We start from the raw sequence: 12,427 nt of genomic DNA on the forward strand, positions 1-12,427 counted from the left end.
GAAAATGATTAAACTACGACATAATATATAGAATTATAAAATAAACACAAGACGCCGGACTTGCGCGCATGGAATGCCGCAAATAATTATTTACGTAAATGTCGTCGTGTTTTCCTTATTCCATTAATTTTCCAATATTATTGTGAAAAAAGTTTATGGAGATTTGATGATAATATATCCAGGGAGTGAGGGACATTGGGCTGATTTACATAAGTTTCCAAAGTTCATTGACTTAAAAACTTTAGGGACATTTATAAAATTTTAATTGTTTGGTTTATTAAGTTAAGTATTCAAATGATTCAACCACTAATTGTAATCTATAGAAGAGTATTTTTTGTGTATCATCATTGGGGATGTACGTCAATTTGTCGGCCATTGACTTATGCCTTTATATCCCTAGATTATATCCACATATCTAGTTAAAAACAATTTTTTTTCTCTATAAAATGAAGTTATTCTTTGGTAAATTGGCTATTTTAGTCTTATTTCGGTTTTGGTTGTTTTTAAAACATAAAATTATAGATATGTGGTACAGTTTCCCCCAAAAGGTACTTGGACCATACAACCTGTACTGGTTCCAGGACAAACGCAGGAGTGTTCAAATATTAATTTTATTAAGTATTTCTATACAGATTAGGTTAGGTTAGGATATGAATGAACAAAAAGCCCCCCGCAGTGCAACGTGGTTAGGCATTTAAAAAACCTATAAGATGGTCTAGAATAGGTTAGGTTAGGTTAAGTGTCGACTCCGACGTTTGTCCACTCCGACGTTTGGGACTCCTGCGTTTGTCGTAGGACCCATGTACTTTTATTCTTTTTAAAGTTAAAAAATTTACTTATCCCCTTTTTAAGCTTTTACATGTTCTGTAATACTTTAATAACCCACCCTTAAAATTAGTAACCACAATTAAGATTTATAGAAAGTTCTTTTATATTCCCTTGAAAGTTGAAGGCCAATATTTGATAAATTTGAAAATTAATCAGCCTTAAGCTAAAAGTTGCTTGCATATATCATACTTCAGAGGATAAACCTGAAATTAGGGCAACCTTATTAAGAGCAGTATGTGATTAATGTTCTCTTGACATGCACAGACCGACTTGTAGATTAGCTTCTTAACATGAAAATAACACAACTCTTTCCATACAGGGCTTAAGTTTTTTTTTTATTGATATTGTTGTTTTTTCTTCATACATTGATGACTAGACACAAAGTTTCAACAATAAATAAATAAAACAAAATTAAACACAATTAATTGGATGACAGAAAGAACTTCTATTGGTTTCTTTTAATTTACATTTATTCTTATAATAAAATCTTGAAGTATACTTTAATTGGCCAAGGTACAACCCTCAAGCCAAACATTCCCTTAGTTTTTACTTTTAAGTCTGATTTAAACATTAAAGAATGATTAATACTGCTTTTAAGTGGGTTTTAAGCTGTTTTGGAAAGGGATATTCCAAAAGTTAACAGTCAACTTTGGTTGAAAACTTGTTGTATATATTGTAAGAATAAATATAATTATGCAAAAACAAAATTAACATTTTTAGGAAAACAATTATTTTTATTAAAATTCAGGTTGATATTTTTTTGCATGTGATTTATGCCAAAAGTTTTTGGTAGTTTTGGAATGTAAAATTTAAATTTAAAATTTCTCAAATTTTCCTAAAAAAACCTAAAATGAAATATTGTTAACAAAAATTTTGTGCTTTGACAATGATAAAATTCTTATAAAAAATGAGATTTTTTCCATTAATATGAGAATTATGTAGAATTATTTAGGTATTTTAGAAGAAAGTTATATAAAAATTTAGGTATAATATATACCAAGAAACTGTACTAATGATTTCTTAGAAAAAAATTAGAAGCACAGCTTCCCTATAATTTACTTAATTTTAAGCTAGCTAAACATCATTTAGATGTAAATATTTTTGTGCTTCAGATGAAAAAAAAATGGGTGTCTATTTTCAAAAATCTTTGGTTTAACATAATTTTGAATTTAGGGGAAATTTTTACCTTGTTGAAAAAGAAAATGGTTTTCTATGGCTAAAATACATTTTTTTTGTGAAAAGTAAAGAGATGTACTAAAAATGTACATACATAAACATATACATATCAATTATATAAAAAAAAACAGCTGACAAAAAGTCTTTGCTTTCAAGTGGAGTTTTTCTGTAGGAATTTCTCGAAAAGTCGTCTTTGTTTGATGGCGTGAGCGCCAAAGTACCGTCTGTACACTAAATCAATACTAGAAAGGATATTAAATTAAGATTCTACCACAAGAGAGAGTTAAAAAGTAGATTCTTATTGTAATTAAAACACAAAATGACTAGAATGTCCCTTTAATCAGCTGATTTAGTTTGTACAGACAGCTGTTAAAATTTTGGCGCGCACTTTTACAGGTTTAGTCACGTGTTGATGTCATATTGCATTATGTCCTGAACACCTGCACTCTTTCTGCAACCTGAAAATATTGAAATAAGTTACTAATTATTTACTAGCGGCTACGCCCCTAGAGGCCTCTAGTGGCATTTAAATGTTTTTTTTTATCTTAAATATCTAATTTGAGAAATAATTTGTCTATGTTATCAGCTGTTAAATTCATGTCTCTACGCAGCGCGACTACGCTAGCGACACTATGCGGCGGAAATATTTCAATTTAATTTTTTTTTATTTTATTGTGATTTCTCTTGGGAGGGTGGTGGTACCCTCCCCCAAAATAGTTATAAACCTTCCCGGGACCTATGAGAAGCTACCCTGTTAAGGAGAACCCGATCGGTTCAGCGGTTAGCGAGATCCTTCGCTACAAACAAACAGACAGACAGACAAACAAACAGACTGACACAGACAGACAAACAAACAGACTGACAGACAAACAAACAAACAGACTGACAGACAAACAAACAGACAGACAGATAAACAGACAGACAGACAGACAAACAAACAGACATTGTCAGGGAGGTAGGGGACATTAGGCTATTTACATACAACACTAGACCCCTAAGTCTTAAAATAACGTTTTCTTATCCGTTGGCTTTACAACCTAGCAAACTTGAATGTTTTATTTAGTTGAGTGTCCAAACGTTTCACTAATTGTAATCTACAAAAGGGGTAATTTTGTGTATCATCGTTGGAGATGTACATCAATGCATTGGTCATTGTGTTATCCCTTTGAATTCCAGGATATTGTGGTGATAGTAGCATGCCAAGATGTCATAAAGGATCGCAATAACTTGGCCTTAAAACATTGATCGACATATACTTGAATAAAATAGCTACGTACCTGCTACTCTGGGTAATTGTTTATAAAATTATATTTAGCATCATACACTGCATCTGCCTAGAATAGCTACGTACCTGCCCACATATCCCATACTTGTATAAAATAGCTACGTACCTGCTACTGTGGGTAATTGTTTATATTTAGCATCATACACTGCATCTGCCGCCTGAAATTGAAAATCAATGTAGATTGAATAAAGAACCCTATAATATAGGAGTAAGTTTTTTTGTCTTTTGAAGCTAAAGATCTCGAAAATGGCAGGCCTTATGTGGTTGTGCTTTTCTAGGAACCTTTAGTTATGTTATTGGGTGGTTTTGGGTTATTCTCAGACACTTTTCCATTGTCGATCCCCTTAGTGTCTAGGGACGAAGCAGCTAGTTTAATAAGTACTAACGGCTTTTCCCAAAGAGGTAATTTAAAAAAAAAATTGAAGCTGCCACAGTATCAATTTCAAAATTTTCGGGGGGAAAAAATTAGAGCTGCCCCAATATCAGTATCATATTCAAAATTTAAAAAAAAAATGGGGGGGGGATTTTTTTTTGGGGCGGGGGGGTTAGGGGTGTCCCACCCCCCAAGAAAATAGCTTAAAACCACCACAGGACCAATAGGTATATACCCTAAAGAGTAGAGCCCAATCGGTTCAGTGGTTACTGAGATCTTAAGGGACAGACGGACGGACGGACAGGCAGACAGATGGACGGACAGACATCAAGCTACTTTGTATTGTAGATGACAACATTATAAATACAAAACAATTTGCTAACATAACTACCTAATTGATAGAAAAACAAACATAGTGAATTATTGAGTAAATGCACGTTGGTCAACAGAGTCTTCCAAACAAAACTATCTATCTATCTCTAATAGCAGTCAAGAATAACAAAGAAGGTTTATTTCCTACAGTGCAAAATAGATAGATAGACCGACGGACCAAGAAGGTCGCAGAAAGATAATTAATCAGATAATTAGTCTAGCTCTGATAAGAGCCAGGGATCAAAGGGTTCAGACAATGGCCGATAAATTGATGTACATCCCCTCTTTTGTAAAACAATTATTGGTTGAAACGTTAGGTCAATCAACTTAATGAACCAACCAATGAAAATTCATTAAAAATCCCCAAAGTTGTTAATCCAACGAATAAGAAAACGTTGATAAATGTTCTATACTGAGTGAGTCTTTGGGCTTAATAGGGAAGCAGTACCATATCAAGAATGCCATAATGCTACAAATGCCAAACTAATGCCCTTAAAGGTAAGCCAATCTACAATCCTGCAGGCTTCCTTTAAAACCGTACCTGAGTAGATAACTGTTCTCCGCTGAGTGAGTCTTTAGGCTCAATAGGGAAGCAGCACCATAGTACAAATGCCAAATGCCATAAATTCCAGAAAAGCAAACAAATGCTCTTGAAGGCAGGGATAAGGGATAGGAAACCTGGCCATTAATTAGGTCCCGGCCTAGATTCTAAAGGGATATTGCAACTATTACAAATTCCTATCAAACTGGCGGACGCTCCCAAGTAGCTATCGCTCTAAACCAATAAGAATCGGCCTGTTTTGTATCAACCAATCACCAATTGGCGGAAATTTTAGAAGCAGACAATTATAGAAAAAATAATGATTTGTCTGCTACGAAAAAAAAAATATAAATGGTGTTAGATCACATTAGTTTAATTATTAAATCTGCTTAGAGTTAAACATTAAAAAAGGGCCATATAGAAAAAACAAAAATAACGGGATTATTTTTTTGGAATGAAGGTACGAATTTTCATTTGGTAGTTTATAAATTAGATGTTTTATTTTGAATTTTAGAAATTTAATACGGAATTGATACAACACCTTAACCCTAATATTTGTACAATACAACACAGTACAGATATATCATTACATTATAGTATTCAAAGAACTTGATAGAATGTTACCCAAGTGCATATTTATTTATTTATTTTGAATTTTAATTAGCAATGAAATTTTCAAATAAAATTTTACTCATTAATAAAAATGCAAATAATACAAACTAAAATCTGTCTGAGGGAAACCCAACGAGAGCTTTCTGACAGTTCAAATTACCAAAGTAAAAGATAAAAAATTTTGGGAGAGAAAAAACTTCATTTTAACAAAAGCGATTAATATATAGGTTTATAAAAAGTTATGTTTTTAACTTTAAACTAGCTACCTGAATTTGATTCTATACTTTATCTACACACACACGCAGCTTTTTCATTAGCGTTTAGGACGAACCACTGCGCCATCCCAAAACTGTTTTATTAGGCCTAGGCTTGAAATAGGCCTGAAATAATATTTTCCTACGTTTCCCATCCCTTATCCCTGTCTTGAAGGAAGCCTGCGGGATATGCACCACTCTACAATTACAAATGGTGTATTTCCTGCAGGATTCCTTAAAACCGTACCTGAGTAGATAACTGTTCTCCACTGAGTTAGTCTTTGGGCTCAATAGGGAAGCAGCACCATAGTACAAATGCAAAATGCCATAAATTCCAGAAAAGCAAACAAATGCTCTTGAAGGAAGCCTGCGGGATATGCACCACTCTACAAATACAAATGGTGTATTTCCTGCAGGCTTCCTTTAAAACTGTACCAGAGCAGATAAATGATCTCCGCTGAGTGAGTCTTTAGGCTCAATAGGGAATCAGCACCATAGTACAAATGCCACAAACACGCAAACTAATGCCCTTGAAGGAAGCCTGCAGAAAATACAGCACTCTACATATGTTGTTTTTCCTGCAGGCTTTCTTTAAAACTATACCTGAGTAGATAAATGTTCTCCACTGAGTGAGTCTTTAGGCTCAATAGGGAAGCAGCACCATAGTACAAATGCCAAATGCCATAAATTCCAGAAAAGCAAACAAATGCTCTTGAAGGAAGCCTGCGGGATATGCACCACTCTACAATTACAAATGGTGTATTTCCTGCAGGCTTCCTTTGAAACCGTACCTGAGTAGATAACTGTTCTCCGCTGAGTGAGTCTTTAGGCTCAATAGGGAAGCAGCACCATAGTACAAATGCCAAATGCTATAAATTCCAGAAAAGCAAACAAATGCTCTTGAAGAAGGAAGCCTGCGGGATATGCACCACTCTACAATTACAAATGGTGTATTTCCTGCAGGCTTCCTTTAAAACCGTACCTGAGTAGATAACTGTTCTCCGCTGAGTGAGTCTCTAGGCTCAATAGGGAAGCAGCACCATAGTACAAATGCCAAATGCCATAAATTCCAATAAAGCAAACAAATGCTCTTGAAGGAAGCCTGCTGGAAAAGCACCACTCTACAAATACAAATGGTGTATTTCCTGCAGGCTTCCTTTAAAACTATACCTGAGTAGATAACTGTTCTCCACTGAGTGAGTCTTTGGGCTCTATGGGGAAGCAGCACCATAGTACAAATGCCACAAACGCCACGCTTGTCCCTATCAACAGTATGAAATCCTCTATCGACTGAAATAAATAAATCCTTATAATAAGGTAACACGATCTGAGTGTGTCTGTGTGAACGTACCGAATGATCTCGCTAACCACCGAACCAATATGGTCTTCCTTTCCAAGGTTTAGAAAGGTTTATAAATATTTGGGGGAGGGTACCACCACCTTCCTAATAGAAATCTCCAATAGAAAAAAATGACCCACCAATTTAAAAAAAAATTATCTTTTTAAAACTTAAGTTTAAAGAGGGGAGGGGGAAGTCCGATCCCCCCAGCCTCAAGGGGCTTAGCAGCTAGTAAAGGTTAAAGAGATACGAATCCTAATATAAAATGTTTAGTTAATGGATTTATTTTATGTGGATATAGTGAAAAGAGATTTTTTTCTCTCGTCAATTTAGGTTGCTAATATAATTAGATATTGGTCAATACGTTTCCCCCTGCCATTGGTTGGGATGGTCCTAACAGGGGAGGGGGTATCGCTATATCAGGCAGATGGGAGAAACATTTTATCAGGTTCTGCGAAAATCATCTAACAATATACACGTATTGTAAATTCATTGATTAGGATGTGTGTCTGTTTGTTTGTATCAGTTCTACTCGCCAGACAAAATGTTATAGGTTCTGGTAATCTATAATACAAAGTAGAATGATGTCTGTCCGTCTGTCCGTCTGTCTGTCTGTCCGTCTGTCCGTCCCTTAAGATCTCGGTAACCACTGAACCAATCGGATTCAACTCTTCAGAGAATATACCTACTGGTCCTGTGGTGGTTTTAGGCTATTTTCTTGGGGGGTGGGACACCCACAACCCCCCCAAAAACAAAATCCCCCCCCATTTTTTTTGTTGGCTGAAGATTTCCTCGGTCACCTTTTGGGGGAAAAAGCCCCTAGAGCTAGGGGCGAAGCCGCTAGTGTCTTTATAATTTTGGAAGGGAAGGTCAATAACAAAAAAGAAAGGAAAGGTCAATGAAGTTTAAATCAAATTAGAACCATTTTTGTCTACTCAATATCTAATTTTATAGGCTACCAAATGCAGATTCTCACAGATTAAATTATTGTTCTACATTTTATCCTATCGCTTTATGTCAGAGTGTGAAGGAACATTGGAATGTACGGGTCCAATGTGCGTCCAAGCTTTTTTATTTGGGGGGGGGGGGGTAAAATTTTGAAAATAAAAATTTTAGGGGGGGGGGGTAATCTTTATTTCATAAAGGCTTTTTTTTATTTGGGCGGGGTAAAAATTTAAAATCTAAAATTTTGGGGGGGGGGTAATCACCCCTTTACCCCCCCCCCCCTTGGACGTCTATGACGGGTCCCCAAAGTTTTGGTAGATTTATTAAATCTTTATTGGTTGGTACAAACTAGAAGTGTCCTAACCTCTCCACCAATAATTTTAATCTATAAAAGAGGCAATTTTGTTATTACTAGCGGCTTTACCCCAAGAGGTAATTTAATAAAAAAAAAGTTAAGTACTATTGGAGCTGCCACCACTAATTTCAAATAATTATTTTTAAAAAATTGGGGGGATTTTTTATTTATGGGGGGGTTGGGAGTGTCCCAAGAAAAAAGCCTAAAACCACCACAGGACCAGTAAGTATATTTCCTGAAGAGTAGAATCCGATCGGTTCAGTGGTTACCGAGATCTTAAGGGACGGACGGACAGACAGACAGACGGACAAACAGACGGACGGACAGACATCAAGCTACTTAGTATTATAGATCAGGGGGATAAATTGAAAGGCAAAATTGAATTAAAATAATTGGTGAAAAGGTTTTACACACTATCGTTGTACAACTAATTTAGAATTAAATTAAGCCAACTAATCAGACAAACGGATAGCTTTAAAGGAGTTGCTTCAGGAAGGGAAGGGCCATTAGACTGTAGATTACACTGGTACCCAAAGTTTTATAACTTTAAAATGTTACTTACCGGTTCCTCCCCAAGGAGAAGATTATTAATAACATAAAAAAGATCTTCCCATGGTGTCATAATCATTTTTAACAAACTTTGTAAGTCTTTTTTTTAACTATTTAATAAATAAATAAATAAATAATTTATTCTAACTGTATATTTATAACTGTGTTTAGCTTGATATGATAGATTTTTATAGTTTTTTTAAACTGTTTTTTATGTGTTTTTTGTACAGTAATATTTTTATCTGTTTACTAAGCTACGTCATTTTGTTTCTGAAAGAAAAAAAGATTTTGAACTGAGTTTATTATATGAATTATGAATTGTTAATATTTTATAATAGATATAGGATATACGTGGATATATTGACAGGGGGAAATTTAGCTTACTAATAGGAACCTCATTTATTGGTCAGTACATTCATCCTGTAGGAGAAGATGGGATGTGATAAAGAGGGGTATCGTTATTTTAGCAAGCTTCTAGCGTCACTTTATCAGAGTACATGAAAATCTGGTGCTTAACATCCAATTAATATTATATCGATTAGCTTGAGAGATAAGAGAATCATAAAATTTTGAGTTTAAAGAGGGATATGATAATAGAAGATAAATCATTTGCCTCTTAAATCAAAACTCATAGTTGGAACAAAACAGATGTTATTCTATTGTTCTTCTAACAAAAGGTATGCTGTAATTGTTTTAAAGCGTAGCCTTTCTAAAGTTACAGTATAATAACATTTATCGTATTCATTCGAATCCGGTGGATAGGAACCGGTTCTTATCCATACGAAAAAACTATGTCTAGCATCGTATTATATCCAGCTTTCTACGAATATAAAATAGCCGGTGCCTTCGGCACCTCGGGGCTAATAAACTGGTTTTAATCTTATAATTGTACATTCTATGTCCGCGGAAAGCTGTTTATAATACGATGCGAGAAATAACTATTCTTTTGTCTACTCTCTTTTTCTCCCCTCTCTTTCTATCTATCTATGTCTGTCTGTCTTAAAGTTCATCTCTCTATCTGTATTACAGTTTTTTGTCTGTCTGACTGATTTATCCTTTTATCTCTAGTTTGATTGGGAATAGTCCCTTTCGTAACATCGCCCCATAAGGGGCGATTCGTCGTATTTTTAAAATGGCTTTTTTTTAGATTATGTTAGGTTATATTGGGTTAGGTGATTGCCCCACAGGGTTAGGTCATTGGCGCCGCAGGGTTAGAGCCCCCTGCAGAGGCTAGAAATAGGAGAAAAGCTACTGTGAAAAATACGAAGAATCGCCCCATAAAGTGCGATGTCTCTCTCTCTCTCTCTCTCTCTCTCTCTCTCTCTCTCTCTCTCTCTCTCTTTATCCCTTCTATCTTTCGTTCTCTTTCTTTCTTTCTCTTTTTCCATATTTTTTCCCCTTTATTTCATTTTTATTCAGTCCATCTTATCTGAATATCTATTTCTTTAATTATTTACAGCTTCGTTAGCCAGGGATCTAAAGGGATAAGACAATGGCCGATATATTTATGTACATCCCCAATGATGATACACAAAATTACCCATTATGAAGATTACATTTAGGAGTTGAAACGTTTGGGCACTCAACTTAATGAATAAATCAATCAAAATTCATTAAAAGTCCCAAAAGTTTTAAGCTAACGAATAAGAAAACGTAATTTTAAAACTTTTTATGCTTTATTTCAAATATCTGTAAAACGTATTGTTTTTTTTTAACAATAACATTTTTTAGCTTCACTTAATAAATATATAAACATATAAATTATCAACATAAAACCGGCTAAAAACACAAAAATCACTATTTTATAACTTTTTTCACTTAAAAATCACATAATTTATACAATTTATGTATTTTTGTTAAATAATTTTTAAAAACATGAATAAAATAAACAATTTTGTTTATAAATTAATAAAATAATGCTAAAATTATTACAAATTGAATATATTTGTTCATCTTAATGCCGGAGAGAATTAGATCTAGAATAATATACTCTCAGAGAAACACACACACACACACACACACACACACACACACACACACATACTCACACACACACTCACCCACACACACAGAGTGGGGGGGGGGATAAAAAGGAGGGAGATACATTTAAGATATTTGTGTGTGTTTTTGTGTGTGTGTTTGTTAGTGTGTGTGTGTTTGTGTATTTGTGTGTGTGTGTGTGTAAGTGTGGGCGTGTGTGTGTGTGTGTGTGTGTATACCTGTTTTAACAAAATTGATCGATAATCTGTGTACAAGGAGTAATGTTTATTGTCACACTAACTCAGGAAGCTTAAGGGATAAGACAATTCATGAATAAAATTATTGGCGGACAAGTTTGAATACTGCAAGATTTTACCACTAATCAAGATTTTAAAGTCCCCAAAGTTTTTAAGCCAATGAATTTTAGAAAACATGCAAATAAGAAAATAAAAAAAAAGTCTAATCTCATAAGCATAATAAAAGCATCATTTATTGGGCTTTGAAATGAAAGTTTAGGGAAAGGACAATTTCGGTATAAAGTCATTCAATCTGTAACCAAAAATCTACGAGCTACCAAAGTCATGGATTCCAACCAATAACTTTCTTGAAAACTTGTCTTTAAAAACTTTATGTCAGAATAGCCCATTCTGTATTAAATTACTGTATGCATACATAATCAAGAAAGAAAGCTACTCCCAAAAGAGCTTTCTCAAAAGTGGTGATGAGGGGGGGGGGAGGGTGATGGGTGTAGGGGAAAGCTACAAAAAAAAATCCCCAACCTGCTTTTTCCCCTTACAAAGTCCTTACTAAAATATTCCCCCTTCTCCTCCACTGTCAAATTCTCTATCTTATTACAGGGAGGGCGGGGACATACAAAAATATCCACACCCCCCCAAAAAAAAATTAAAAATGATATTCTTACATTCATAACTCAAAATATAAAAATTACGACTGTGAATAAAAAAATATTGACCATTGTCTTATCCCCTTCACCCTGACTTTTGCCCTTCTCTTATATACGAATAATGTTCCAAGATATGTAAGGTGGTTAATTTCAGGGATCTAAAGGGATAAGACAATGGCCGATAAATTGATGATAATCTCCAATGATGATAAACAAAATTACTCCTTTTGCAGATTACAAATAGTTGTTGAAACGTTTAGACACACAACTTAATGAACCAACCAATCAAAATTCGATATAAGTCCTCAAACTTGTTTAGCCAATAAAAAAAATAAAACTTTGAGGACTAATGTATAATAAACAGCCCAATGTACTCTCCCTCCCTCGGTTTATTTAGGGAATTGGGATGTGTATATTATAAACCTTATATGATATCATCCCATGATGAAAAAAACTCATTCATAAAGATGAGTTTAACAAGGATGACAACATCTATAAAAGCGAAGCACTGAAACGGTAGGACAAACGGGTATTAACATTTGTATAGTGTCAGAACTGAATAATCAAAATATAAATGTATAAGAGTCGAAACAAAATTGTAAGTAAATTTGTTGAAAAACTGCTGGATACAGGATAATGTTTATGAACATACTTACATTTTTAGGACTTGATTATAGAGTTGCTTCGCATATAACATTATACTTTGTTGTCCCAGTAATTAATATACCAAAAATCAGATCAATCGGATGATTAGATCACATGAAAATTTGTTGTTAAAAAAGTAAAAAAATCGACATGTTTAAAATGAACGTACGGACATTCTGGTAATGATTATAGAGTTGCTACGCTTTCTAAATCGTACTTAAAAACTAAAGGAATCACCATGTAAAGTTTGAAATCGATAGGACAATTCT

General features: G+C 34.3%; 3 protein-coding genes across 5 annotated transcripts in view; all 3 read right to left on the reverse strand.

Annotated features, from left to right (window-relative positions):
• MED18 (mediator complex subunit 18) overlaps window positions 1–12,427 on the reverse strand; it is a 550,858-nt gene that overhangs the window by 428,487 nt on the left and 109,944 nt on the right. The gene's annotated exons all lie outside the window — the stretch shown is intronic.
• LOC145317859 (uncharacterized) overlaps window positions 1–12,427 on the reverse strand; it is a 266,488-nt gene that overhangs the window by 144,129 nt on the left and 109,932 nt on the right. The window lies entirely within an intron of this gene.
• LOC145317846 (uncharacterized) lies at window positions 1,137–8,919 on the reverse strand. Of its 3 annotated transcripts, none has more exons than XM_080159119.1 (5): window positions 8,643–8,919; window positions 6,658–6,731; window positions 6,233–6,278; window positions 3,396–3,447; window positions 1,137–2,462 (listed from the first exon to the last, which is right to left on the reverse strand). In XM_080159119.1, exons 1-5 carry the CDS (start codon window positions 8,706–8,708, stop codon window positions 2,407–2,409), a joined length of 294 nt encoding a protein of 97 aa, XP_080015245.1. In that variant the 5' UTR covers window positions 8,709–8,919; the 3' UTR covers window positions 1,137–2,406. The 3 variants fall into 3 exon arrangements, with proteins under 3 accessions (XP_080015245.1, XP_080015244.1, XP_080015243.1); XM_080159118.1 differs by lacking the exon at window positions 6,233–6,278 and adding an exon at window positions 4,576–4,621 and having other exon boundaries at window positions 8,643–8,918; XM_080159117.1 differs by lacking the exon at window positions 6,233–6,278 and having other exon boundaries at window positions 6,612–6,731.

This window comes from Acartia tonsa, chromosome 4, assembly GCF_053477335.1.
Source record: "Acartia tonsa isolate MP-2025a chromosome 4, ASM5347733v1, whole genome shotgun sequence".
Lineage (NCBI taxonomy): Eukaryota > Metazoa > Arthropoda > Copepoda > Calanoida > Acartiidae > Acartia > Acartia tonsa.